This window comes from Galeopterus variegatus, unplaced genomic scaffold (assembly GCF_000696425.1).
Source record: "Galeopterus variegatus unplaced genomic scaffold, G_variegatus-3.0.2 Scaffold3261, whole genome shotgun sequence".
NCBI lineage: Eukaryota > Metazoa > Chordata > Mammalia > Dermoptera > Cynocephalidae > Galeopterus > Galeopterus variegatus.
Window position 1 is genome coordinate 229,496 of NW_007729372.1, and position 13,746 is coordinate 243,241.

Genomic DNA, 13,746 nt, shown 5'->3' on the forward strand with positions numbered 1-13,746 from the left:
TATGGATTGTAAAGACCATTCTAAGGAAGTCTCAGATAGAAATAAGAAGGAGTTTTTTGGAAACTTGGGCAAAGATCACCCTTGCTGTGAACTGGAAAGGAATTTGGCTGCATTGTGTCCACGCCCTAGGACTTTGTGGAAGTTGGAACTTAGGAGTTGTGAACTGGAGTTTTTGGGGGTGTGGAGAATACCAACATTAATAGAGCAAATGTATTTCATGGTGCCTAACACACAGAAATGTTAAGCTTGGGAAAAACAGAAAACTTTCCCGGGACTAAAGTCTCTATTGTAGGTAAAAAATTGTAACAAAGCAAAAATGCTTGCTCTAAGGGAAGATGTCCTGGGTGCAGCTAAACCTAATTATTGAAAAGTATGTGAGCTAAAAGCTTCAAAGACAATGGTTGGGGGATGTTCCTCATCTGGCCTTCAGCTGTTTCTTTGAGTTTCTTAGGGAACTAAGTGTTGCCATGACGATTATCTTACTGGTCTTTTTGTAACCACCTGTGTTCCTTTTCTGTAACTTTCTTGCCTGGACAATAAAATACTGAGAGAAAACGTTTGTTCAGGGTTGTAGGGTTGTTTCCTAGGAATCCTGATCTCTTGAAGGATTTGCCTGGGAATGAACCTCTTGTGGGCCTCTCACTGCTCTGGAGAAATGGGCTTTGAGTGATCCTTTGTGTCTCCATCACCCTGGGAGAGGTGACAGGTGGAAGAAATTTCTAAGCAGCAAAGCATTAAGGAAGCTGCATGGCTACTTCTATCGGCCTAATCTGAGTTATGGTGGTAAAGGCATGACATAAAGCCAGAATTTCAAAGGGAAGCAGAGAGTAAAGATTTGTAAAATTTGCAGCCTGGCCATGTGGTAGAGAAGCAGAGAATATTTTCAGAAGGAAAATTCAATGGTACTAAGAAGATTAACACAAAAGAACAGGATATCAAGAGAAGTGGGGAAAGGTCCTGAAGGCATTGCATAAGCCTCTGGGACCAACCCTTCCATTTCAGGCCCAAAGGCCTAGGGAGACAGAATGGTGTCGGGGAACAGGCCTGAGGCACCCTACACATGTTTGCTGCTCAGGGCCACCTCCAGAAGCTGCTTCCAGCACCAGCACATCAGCTGCTTTGGCACTCCAGCTGTGGCTAAATTGGCCCCAGGTGTGGCTGGACCTGCAGCTTTGAAAAACACAAGCAGGAAGTCTCGGAGGCATCCACGTGATATTAGGTCTGCAAGTTTGCAGAATGCCAGAGCTGTGGAGGCTTGGGAGCCTCCACTGCAGTTTCAAAGATGTATACAAAAGCCCAGGGACCCAGGAAGAGATTTGTCACAGGGGTGAATCACTGCAGATAGCCTTCACTAGAGCAATGCTGAACAGAATTGTGGGGTCAGAATTGCAGCAGAGAAACCCCATCAGTGCCATGTCTAATGGAGCCATGAGAGTGGGATCACAATGGAGATCCTAGACCTGTGGGAGCTACCAGAGTGGAATGGCAGCCTGGGAGAGCTGAAGCATCACCTGAGACCTGGAAAGCCATAGAAGTGGAGCTGCCTGAGGACTTGGGGATCCTACGCCCACACCAGTGTGCAGAGGACATTGAACATGGAGTCAAGTTATCTGATTCACCAGCTTTGAGATTTAATGCCTGCCCTGCTGGGTTTCGGACTTGTTTAGGACCTGTTTCTCCTTTATTTTGTCCCATTTCTCTGCTTTGGAATGGGAATATATACCCTATGTTTGTCCCACCATTGTATCTTGGAAGTAGATAACATGTATTGATTTCACAGCTGGGACTTTGAACTTTGGACTTTTGGGTTGAAACAAGTTAAGACNGGGAACAGGCCTGAGGCACCCTACACATGTTTGCTGCTCAGGGCCACCTCCAGAAGCTGCTTCCAGCACCAGCACATCAGCTGCTTTGGCTGCTCCAGCTGTGGCTAAATTGGCCCCAGGTGTGGCTGGACCTGCAGCTTTGAAAAACACAAGCAGGAAGTCTCGGAGGCATCCACGTGATATTAGGTCTGCAAGTTTGCAGAATGCCAGAGCTGTGGAGGCTTGGGAGCCTCCACTGCAGTTTCAAAGATGTATACAAAAGCCCAGGGACCCAGGAAGAGATTTGTCACAGGGGTGAATCACTGCAGATAGCCTTCACTAGAGCAATGCTGAACAGAATTGTGGGGTCAGAATTGCAGCAGAGAAACCCCATCAGTGCCATGTCTAATGGAGCCATGAGAGTGGGATCACAATGGAGATCCTAGACCTGTGGGAGCTACCAGAGTGGAATGGCAGCCTGGGAGAGCTGAAGCATCACCTGAGACCTGGAAAGCCATAGGAATGGAGCTGCCAAAGGATTTGGAGACCCAACCCTGACACAACCATGCATAGGAGGTCGAACGTAGGATCAAGGTACCTGACTTGCCAGCCTTGAGATTTAATGCCTGTCCTGCTGGGTTTTGGACTTTTTTGGAACCTGTTACACCTTTCTTTTGGCCTATTTCTCCCTTTTGAAGTGGGAATATGTACCTTATGCTTGTCCCATTATTGTATTGGGAAGTAGATAACTTCTTTCGATTTCACGGATGGGACTTTGAACTTTGGATTTGAGTTGAAACAAGACTTTGGGGATGAAATGAATGTATTTGCATGCGAAAAGGACACTTTTGTCCCATTTCTCTGCTTTGGAATGGGAATATATACCCTATGTTTGTCCCACCATTGTATCTTGGAAGTAGATAACTTATTTTGTCCCATTTCTCTGCTTTGGAATGGGAATATATACCCTATGTTTGTCCCACCATTGTATCTTGGAAGTAGATAACATGTATTGATTTCACAGCTGGGACTTTGAACTTTGGACTTTTGGGTTGAAACAAGTTAAGACTTTGGGGATGAAATGAATGTATTTGTACGTGAAAAGACATCAGTTTTGGAGGGTCAGGGGTGGAATGTAGTGGACAGAATTATGTCCCCCCCAAAACTCACTGAAGCTTGAATTGTGTCCCCAAAGTTTATGTATTAGAAACTTAGCCCCCACTGTGACTGTTAAGAGGGTGGGAATTCCTATTAAGGTAATTGAAAGGTGGAGCCTTAAATAGGTGATTGGATTGTAGGACCGTGCCGCAGTGAATTGATTAAAAATTGTGGTCAAGGGCGTGGTTCTGAGGGCTTTAAAAGAAGAGGAGAGTCTGTCTTTCTTGCTCTCTCTGCTTCCACCATCTTGCAATGTGAGACCCCCGGGTCACTGTCACGGACCGTGCAGCAGTGAATTGATTAAAAATTGTGGTCAAGGGCATGGTTCTGAGGGCTTTAAAAGAAGAGGAGAGTGTGTCTTTCTTGCTCTCTCTGCTTCCACCATCTTGCAATGTGAGACCCCCGGGTCACTGTCACCACCACCAGATGGACTTTGGACTTCCCAGCCTTAGAAACTATAAGCAATAAATTTCGTTTTTCTTTATAATTACCCAGTTCCATTTACTTTTTCATAAGAAACACAAAATGGACTAATACAATGAGATACCATTACCTATCCTCTAGAATGGCTAAAATTAAAAGATAGATAATATCAAATGTTGGTGAGGATGTGAAGCAACTGAAACTTTCTTGCACTGGTGATGGAAATGCAAAAATGGTATAGCCATTTTGGAAAACAGTTTCTTACAAAGTTGACATAATTTACCACATGACCCAGCAATTCCACTCCTAGTCATTTACCCAAGAGAAATAACATATATCCACACAAAGACTTGTACTTGAATATTCACAGAAGCTTTATTCATAATAACTCCAAACTAGAAACAACCCAAATATCTATTAGTGAATGGATAAACACATCATGGTATGGTATAATGAAATATTACCCAGCAATAAAAAGAAATGAATTACTGAGACACACAACAGCATAGATGAATCTCAAAAGCATTATGCTATATAGAAGAAGCTGGTCACAAAAGGCTATATACAGCATGATTCCATTTATATTAAATTCTAGAAAAGGTTAAATGGTAGTGATAGAAAGCAGACCAGTGGTTGCCAGACCAGAGAGTGGTAGGGGAAGGGAGAGAATGTTGACTTAAAAGGGATATAAAGAAATTTTTTTGGTGATGGAAATATTCTACATCATGATTGTGGGGGTAGTGACATTCATCAAAACTCATCAAATTACACACTTAAAATTGGTGAATTTTGTTGTATGTAAATTATAGCTTAAAAAGTTACTTTAAAAAGTAATTAAAAATAAATAAAAAGTAAATAAAAATAAATAAAATAAATAAATGTGAAGAAAAGAAAAAAAGCAGCAAGAATGCATAACACTTGAGGATTTCTGTTCAAAAGGGAAACAGACAAATGTGCCAGATAATTGGAAGGAAATGTAGAATCAGGGAGAAATTCTTTAGTTAAGAGGTACTATTCCATATTTGGTGCTGATTGGGTAATTTAGTGGGAAAAAAATTAAAACGATGCAGAGAACAAGCAAAAAATTGCTGGATTAATGCCCTTGAGTAGATGACGGGGGAGAGATGCTTAGTTAGGAGAGAGGACAGGCCGCTTACCACTGTGACAAGACCATGTTAGTACAGGGGAGGTTGACTGTGCAATTTAGTGGAGGGGAGCTGTAAAAGTTCTCTTCTGAGTGCTTAGCTTCTGTTTTCTCAGGTAGGATAAAAAAAAACACACTGTTTGGCCTAAGAAAATCAATAAAATTAGTGAAATGAAAGTTGCAGTGGGAATCAAAGGTTTTGAGTTAGGATACTATGGGGGAAGTATAAAAACACATGAACATTTTAAAAGACAATTAAATGAACACCTGTGTTCTAAACAGAGTTTACATCTGTGGTGGGTAATGTGGGGGTTTGATTGAAGAGATGCACATGTGTCACCTGGTTATGCAGTTTTCTATTCCTTGGGTTGGGTGGTGGGGATTCAGTTTTTCATACGGTCATTCATATGGATGCTATACTTCAAAATAAAAGACTTGGATCAGTGGAAGACTGTTTTATGAGGCTCTTCCCTACATCTTAGGGGAACTGGAAACCAGGTAGAACTCCCAGTGACTTGGTGAAACACTCTTATTCTTGGGCTCTCATGCAATGCTGGGAATTAGGAAGTCAAAGAATGGTGAAAGTGGATGTCCTACTCTTCTGGGGTGTAAGTGCTTGAACTGATTTTATTTAAAAGAAGAAACAAAAGAGCTAGAACTATTCTTGAATCCCAAATGTTTGGTCGTGAGGCAGTTCATAAAAGATATATATGAAAATTTTTTGCAAATTACAAAATAATAATAATATTAAAATTCCATTTGAAAAATAGACAAAGAACATAAACAGTTTGAAAAAATACAAATGGCCAATAAAGATTTTCAAGTACTAAAGAATTATAAGTTAGTATGAAATATTATTTTTCATTTACCAGGTCAGCAGTTTTCTAAAATGCGTAATACCCAATGATGGTGGGAATGTGAGGAATTAGACACTATGCTAATGGAGTATAAATCAGTGTAATGTTTTTAGAGGGCCAAAATTTGACTATTTTTAATCATTTACCCATTATCCCATTTTAAGGAGTTTATTTCTTAGAAACACACAATTGCAAAATATGTATGTTTTGCAGCATTAAGTCATAAAGTTGGACAGTTGGAAAGCAAGGTCATAGAGTTGGAAAGTTGGAACAACTCAAAAGCTATCAAGAGAGACGTGATTTGTCACTACCAATCTTTCCAGTCTCATCTCAGGCACTTTCCTCATCTCATTAATCTCTAGTCCAACTGGACTGGTTGCAGTTCCTAAATCTCATCATCCTCTTATTTTCAGGTTCTATGCATACCTAGAAATTGCTCCCTCCTATCCCACTTGCTCATTCCTGAAAACTCAACTTTATGTCATTTTCTGGGAGAAGTCTTCCCTAACCCTCTCCCATAACTAATTAGGGTCTCCCTGCAATTATCATTGGGATCACTCATCATAATAATATAGTAACAGCAGTAATACTGGCTAACTCTTTTATAGCATGTACTATTGCCAAGCATAAGTTCTAAGACACTTTGCATGTATTAACTCAATACTCACAACATCCCTATGAGATAGGAACAATTATTATTCCCATTCTACAGATGGGGAAACAGGCACAAAGTCACTTTTCCAAGGTCATTCTGCTAGAAAGTGGCAGATTCAAACCCAATATCTGTGGCTCATATTTTCTGTTTGAAATCTGTAGGTGCCACAAGGGCAGATCCTACGCTGCATGTTCATTATTGTATTCCCAGCACCTGGCAAGGTGCTTGCCATACAGCACATTCTTAAAACATGTGTTGAATGAATTAATGACTGAAGCAGTTGAATAAATCCATATGATGGACACTTTATAGAAGTCAAAAACAACATGGCAGATATATATATATATATATGTATTGACATGAAATGACATCCAAGATACATTAAGTGCAAAAAGCTAATCATATGCTAATAATAATAAAAAAAAATTAAAAAGTGAAGAAAGCAAGTTACGAATATAACATATAGCATTAATTTTGTGGGGAAAATATATATCAAGATACATATAGGGCCGGCCCGGTGGCGCACTGCTATAGTGTGCCGCTTGGGAGTGCAGTGGCGCTCCCGCTGAGGGTTCGGATCCCACATACAGACCGGTTCCCGCTCACTGGCTGAGTGGGGTGCGGGCGCAACACCGAGGGTTGCAATCCCGTTGCCGGTCCCGGTCCGGTACGGGCGCGACACTGAGGGTTGTGATCCGGTGCCGGACACGAAAAAAGACAAAAAAAGGAAGAAAAAAAAAAGATACATATAGAAAAACATTCAGGAGGTAGGTTTACAAAGCATTGACAATGTTATCTCTTGAGAGATTTTCACTCCTACACCATATATACCTGTAATTTTTATTACCTGTTTATTAATAGCATGTATTAATTTTATAAGCAGAAACATTTTTTAAAGAATTTTTAAAGACCAAATTAAACAACATAAGAAAAATGTAAAATGTGAGATCTCTCAGTGCCTTAGATTAGTCGTTCTCCACACTGGCTAGCTCCCCAAGCAGAGGCTGCTGGGCTCACTCCCTCTCCAGGTAGGCCTGGGCTTGGTTTGCACCCAGGACCTGGGGTTCTTGCCAGACTCCACGTTGACACTGGCATGGCATAAAGCAATAAGCTCTGCAGCTTCTTATCTGAGCTAACCCTAGTAGGCTGAAATATCAAGAGGGAAGGGGAATAAATAGACAAACAACTTACTTTCTTTGTTGTTTTGCATTTCCAGGTGAAGATAATCTACAAATTCGAGGCACCTTCTAGGATTTGACATAAATCTGCGGTACTTGCAAAAACTCTTGACAAAGCCAATCATTTTCAGCCAGCCTCTGTTCTGGAGAAAGAGAGGGGTATAACATGTACATTAGTATAGCTGCTATTCTCTGAGATTCTACTTGGTATTGATTACATTTAATCTTCACAACACCTCTCTAAAGGATTAATTTTTAGCTCCAATTTAAAGGTGATACAATTTAGGACAGAGAGTTTGTGTGCCTTGCCCCAGATTAAGTAGCTGGTGGGTACTCAGATGCCGCACCCACAGCCGGCCAGCAATGAAGCCAGCCCAAAGCCCTTCCCGGGTATCCTGAGAGATGCGACCATGGGCCTCAGCCCTGCCCCTGCTGCCACACACCCAGGCCAGCAAGGGAACCAGCCGCCTGGGATCCTGAGAGCTGGTCAGGCCTGCCCTGCCCCTGCCTGCAACCAAATTGTAGAATGTACTTATTAATGATGTGTGTTTTGGGGGGTGCATGACTTATCTGGGGGGTACCTGACTTATCTGCTCATGTCCTTCACCAAATTTCTACATAGATTTTTCTAATTCATTTTTAAGAGTTCTTTTTTCAATAACGATGTTAAACTTTGTGTATTTGGTGGAATATACTACAAAGCATAGGTACTTCACAGGGCCTGGTTTTTCAAAGCCTTGCAGTTTCAAATATTGACCTTGTGGAGCACTGGAAATTTTCCTCAGGCTATAAAGTCTCTGGTGTAAGATAAAGATTTGTGGCACAGCAAGGTTGCTGGCTCAAGGACAGACTAGTTACTGATTGTTATGTAAAGATACTGAGAAATTGCTGTAAGATCACTTGTCTACTGGAATGTCATCTGGCTTGTTTCACTGAAAGTTACCAGCCTATATTATTAAACTATAACCCCACCTATGTTCTCTTCCTGTAACTTCCTGGTCTGGAAAATAAATGCAGGAAGAGAACCCCAATTCGGGGTTAATTTCCCAAGGAAGGAATGCCTCTCGCTTGAAGTTTCCGGCAGGAGATTAACCACTTTGGGGTCTCTCACTGCTCAGAAGAGATGGGCTTTGAGAAATCCTTTGTGGTTCTGTCACCCAGGGGAAGTGGGGTGACAAATCCGTGGGAGGCAAAGCAACAGCATTTAAAAAAAAAGAGAGAGAGAGAGAGTAGAAGAATGGTTACCAGAGGCCGGGAGAGATGGGGGTGGAGGGAGGATGAGGGGTGAATTAATGGGGACAAAACTATGTTATCTACCCTAAGTGAATCATTGTGTAGGATATGTATGTATATTGAAACAACACAATGTACCCCACAAAAATAAATATAAGTAAAATCAGAAAAAAAACAAAAGAAAAAAAAGTATCTGGTGGGTAGAAGATTCTGGTTCCAACCAGGTGTGCCTAGGGCTATTGCCCTTGCTCCTTCTACCACAGCCTTTCAACAGTAAAGATTTGAGATGCCGTGACTGGGAGAAGGAGTGTGAGAGCTAAAAATGAAAAGAAACAGGATGGAGATAAGCGCAGCTCACAAGAAGGGAGTAATTGCTCAGGCAGATTTTGAAATGTTGAGGAAATAAGGAAATGAGTAAAACTATCTTTAAGCACTTAAAAAAGAAAAATATAATTACATGCACCCACTCATACACCACACACACACGCGTGCACACACGCACACACACGTGCGCACACACACACATACATGCCCACGTGCAAATGCATTTTATGTTTCTTCATCTGTTTCTTACTAGGTATCCAGTGACCACTTTCCAGTTTCCTTACCCTTTGAGAAATTGATATTTAGAATCAGAAAGAATCTTACTTATCAACTAGTTCAGTTGTCTCAGTCTACATACAGACAAGGAACCTCAACATAAGCATGGCTTGAGATAGCCAGTGGTGACGTATAAAAAATAAATATAATTTATTACACTGAATTTGGAATCAGAAACTTTGAGTCTGGAGCCTAGCTTATCCCTAATTGTGTAATTTAGGTCAGTTTATTTAACCTGTATCTAATATCTCCATGTGTAAGGTAGAAACAGCCTTTAGGGTTGTGGTGAGGTTTAGTGATTACATATGTAAACCCTGGTGTAGTGCTTGGCACAAAGTAGGCATTAAGTACATGTTGGTTTGCTTTTATCTAAGAACAACCAGAAGACCTGAAATTAAAACAAGTGTCCTGATTCTGGATATAGTATTATTTTAAATATTTTATATGATTATTCATGGTGCCCTGACATGGAGTAGATTTATATATGGAGGAAATACAGAGCAGAAAGGAGAGAAAAACAAATTTTCACCCCTGGAATATTGGATCAAAGTGCTTAGGCATTATTTTCAGAGGTATTGTAGCATGACCTTTGGAGTCAGACAGAGCTGGGCTCAAATTTTTCTGATACTAACCAACTCTAAAACACATTGAGCAAGTGATTGTTTAAGGGGGTATATATATATTTTATTTTTCTTAAACCATACAAAGAGACTTTCCTGAGTCACATTCCTGTCTCCTCTTTCTTACCTTTTTCTCTCCTTCCATGGGAGAATGAGCTAGACAACTGATGAGTCTGAAAGAAGAAAACGGGCATGCTTTGCTCTTTTTCTTAAACCATACAAAGAGACTTTCCTGAGTCACATTCCTGTCTCCTCTTTCTTACCTTTTTCTCTCCTCCCATGGGAGAATGAGCTAGACAACTGATGAGTCTGAAAGAAGAAAACGGGCATGCTTTGCTCTCAGCCCTTTGCATTCTCTCTCTGGGATTTGCTTGTTTCAGTCCTGCCCTTTGACATACAGTAAGGATCTCATCCTGGTTAAGTAGAGGCCTAAATTGTTGTTATGCCAGTGACTGGATGTGTAAATAAGCCTAATTTGGGTGCAGAGAGGTTTAGCAAAACAACCTGGCTTCACGGGCAACTCATGTCCTCTAAATTAGCTTTGAGCAGTTTAAAAAACCTGACATTTTGATCTCCATGTATTCAACCCCTGCGCCTATCACCCAATTGGTTCTAATCACAGATAGAGAAGAGAGAGTCTTCCCTAAATTCCCAGTGTAACAATTTCTTTGAGCCTCAGATTCCTCCTTTGTAAAATGGGGATATAAAAACCTACCCCCAAAAGTAATTGTTTTAGTGATTAAATAGGCTAACAGTAAAAATTTTTTGTATGATTGAAAATGCATAGGCAGTGGTTTCCTTTTCTCCAATGTCTTGTGTTCACTTTCTTCCTCACTGACCTGCAATTCCTGTAGGTAAGTTGTTGCTGTCTTTGAGGGCTTCCTATGTGTAGTTTGTACTTCAATTTCCACCTCTTGAGGACGAGGTGGGAACAGCTCTTGGTAATCCTTAAACCTGCCAGAAAGAGACCAAGGATATCAGAGGTGGCAAAAAATCTGGCACATAAAAGATAACAGTCAAGGCAAATCTACCCCAGTTTTTGGAGGAAGTAGCAATGGAAATTGGGGAATCGAGAGATACTCAAAAACACTCTTCTTACCATTTCAGTTCTTTGCTAACGTCAGTCTATCCTTTCTGATCAACATTATATCGTTCTTTCTTAAGGCAAATGAACAGAAGTGTGTGTGCATGTGTGTGTGTGCATGTGTGTGTGCAGGTAGGTAGGTAGGAGGGTTCAAGATAAGTTTGGTTTTTTCTTTTGCAGGGAGGCTCTGGCAATGAGCTATGAGAATGGATTATGAGCCTTGATGAAGCTTTCAGAAGCCAATGAGCAACTCCAGAAAGAATCCTTGCCTTCACTGAGCATACTCACCACTTTTCTTCCAGAGACTTCATGACACATTCCTGGAGTATAAACAATTTGCTCATTGTGACATTTTGCATGCGAGTGATGTCTTCGATAATAGGGGCATCACATTGCAGGATATCTTCTAAAAAATGCAAGAGAGAGAAAAAAAGTCATCCTCCTCCTCTACCATGTCTGAGGTAGGAGGTGTTTTTCCATCTTACAGTCTCACAGCCCCCTATTCTCAATCTGGCTAGCCACTGACCCCTCCACAATTTGTTTGCAAATCTCCAAAGCATATTTGGAATGTTATGTGCAAGTGGATTTGTATATCAAATACTGTCCTGATTTAGTTCCATTCAAATTTCAGAGATGAGTGCTTCGGGGAAAAGACATTTTAAAAAGACTCATTTCTACAACTGGTTTGAAGTTCTGCAACTGGTTTGAAGATGTAGGGAGAGAGCAGAAGAATAAAGGATTAAATTTAAATTGCTGGGGAAAATGGGAAATCCAAGATTAGAAATAAATATTGTAAGGGCAATGTGGTTCTCCAGGTGTTCAGAGACTGTTGAGCTCATTAATGAGACTCGAAAACTTATCAAGGATCTGGGTACCCCTCTTTCTTGTCTAGCTCATTCAAAATTATGTATAGAACTTGACATGCTGAGATTCAACAAGTAAATATTTCTTACAAATAAAGATTTGCTAATTTTACCTCTCTATACTCATAAAATTTATTCCCTTATTTTGGTTTACTGCAAGCAAAAAACAGACACACAAAAATCCCATCTGTTTATCTGTGACAAAATAGGAGGCTCTATCTTCACTGCTTTGCTATAGATTTGTTTACCTCCAGGATGGGATCATGCTCACCCTCTTTTGTTCTCCTTTAGAATCACAGGTCAATACTTTAGTTGTAACTTCTGCTTTTGAGCAACATGAATTTACATGGGCCAGATTTACCTTCTTGCCTTAGGCAAGAAAATAAGACAAAATTTTTGAAAGATTTCCAGATGTACGGTTCTCCTTCCCATACAACTCTCTTTGCAATCCATGGTGGGTGACCACTCCAACTTTGTATACAGCTAACCCTTTTGTATCTAATGCCAGACTAGTCGATTTGATGGTCAAATGACAAATTTGAATTCAGGTTCCACCAACTGAAGAAGCTAATTAACTTCTCTGTGTTTCACCTTCTTCATTAGTGAAGTGGAGATATTCATCCCTATCCTACAGTGATTAAACAAAATTCTATTTTCAGAATCAAATAAAATCAGACGAGAAGATTTATGTGAAAATATCTTGCACTTGGTTTCTTTTACTAGTATTACAGGCTTGGCAGATATTCATCCCTATCCTACAGTGATTAAACAAAATTCTATTTTCAGAATCAAATAAAATCAAACGAGAAGATTTATGTGAAAATATCTTGCACTTGGTTTCTTTTACTAGTATTACAGGCTTGGATTGATTATTGCTGTTCTTTGCTTAACTGTTCCTCTTAATCTTTGTCTCAATACGCCCCCACGTGGTCGCTGCCTAGCTCTGCTCTCTCCAAGGGCTCACATGAGATGGGCTATTTCCAGATTATTCTCCTAAAACACTATGCATACCGGGAGAGATATTGCCATGGAAGTAAGTCTTGATTAAATTTTCAAGGAGAGACTTTTGAATCTTTTCACTGGACTCCAAACTGATCTTTTGTGCTGCAATCAGGAACTGCAATGGGCCTTCAGCCTTCCGTTCTTTGAGGAACTCCCTGAAGAACTCCAAGTGGTGTGTATTTAGGAAGACTTCTGTTAAAGTTCTGGAAAACAAGATAGCACCATTAGCAGAGAGAAAGGGATGATGACCCTGGATTCTGTTCCAGTTAGGAAATGGGGAAGGGCATCTCCCAGGCTGTATGGCCTTTAGCTGCATGTGAAGAGCATGGTAGATGAATTGGTTAAATCTGTCTATTTTCTTGAAGATGAACTTGAACTTTTACTCATCCTTCCTAAGCTTTGTCCAATCATTTGATAATCCCAATGGAAGAGGAAGGGAGATTTCTTAAAGGGCATAATTTTTTTTCAAGGGAAATTTCTTTTTATATTATGAATTCAAAACAACTCTTAATTGGCAATTATTCTTGTGAGGCAGAACATGACTGATCAGTGGTTATTGATCAACATTTCTAAATTTTCTTTGCTGATTTTTTCTTTCCTTGCTCCTTGAATATAGGTGCCCTTAATGTTGCATCCTCAATCCTTTTTCCTTTTCCCTTATGGTTTTTCCTGAGAATCTGTGCCTCATTTGTGGTTTCAATTTTCATTGATATGAGGAAGTGGTTTAAATTTTCACTAATATGGTAAAACTATCTGCAGTTTCCATGAGCTCCATTTCCAAATTTCAACTGCCTATTGAACCTCACCTTTATGTCATAGTTAATTATTTAAACCTCTGTAAACACACCCACATGTTGTCCAACTTGTTTTCCTCCTTTATATATCTATTTCATTAACTATGATATTAGCTATAAGTTTTTAACAGATTGCCCTTTATCAGGCTGAGATTGTTCCCNGTATATTGAAACAACACAATGTACCCCACAAAAATAAATATAAGTAAAATCAGAAAAAAAAACAAAAGAAAAAAAAGTATCTGGTGGGTAGAAGATTCTGGTTCCAACCAGGTGTGCCTAGGACCATTGCCCTTGCTCCTTCTACCACAGCCTTTCAACAGTGAAGAT

At 40.2% G+C, this 13,746-nt stretch overlaps 1 protein-coding gene across 1 annotated transcript in view; it reads right to left on the bottom strand.

Annotated features, from left to right (window-relative positions):
* The window catches only part of RGSL1 (regulator of G-protein signaling like 1), a gene marked incomplete at its 5' end in the record, with an annotated part of 28,880 nt that extends 16,055 nt beyond the window's left edge, over positions 1-12,825 (bottom strand). The window contains 4 exon segments of the mRNA XM_008584446.1: positions 7,234-7,363; positions 10,513-10,627; positions 11,046-11,163; positions 12,632-12,825. Coding sequence (XP_008582668.1) covers positions 7,234-7,363; positions 10,513-10,627; positions 11,046-11,163; positions 12,632-12,825 — 557 coding nt within the window.
* Positions 12,826-13,746: the final 921 nt, after the last annotated feature.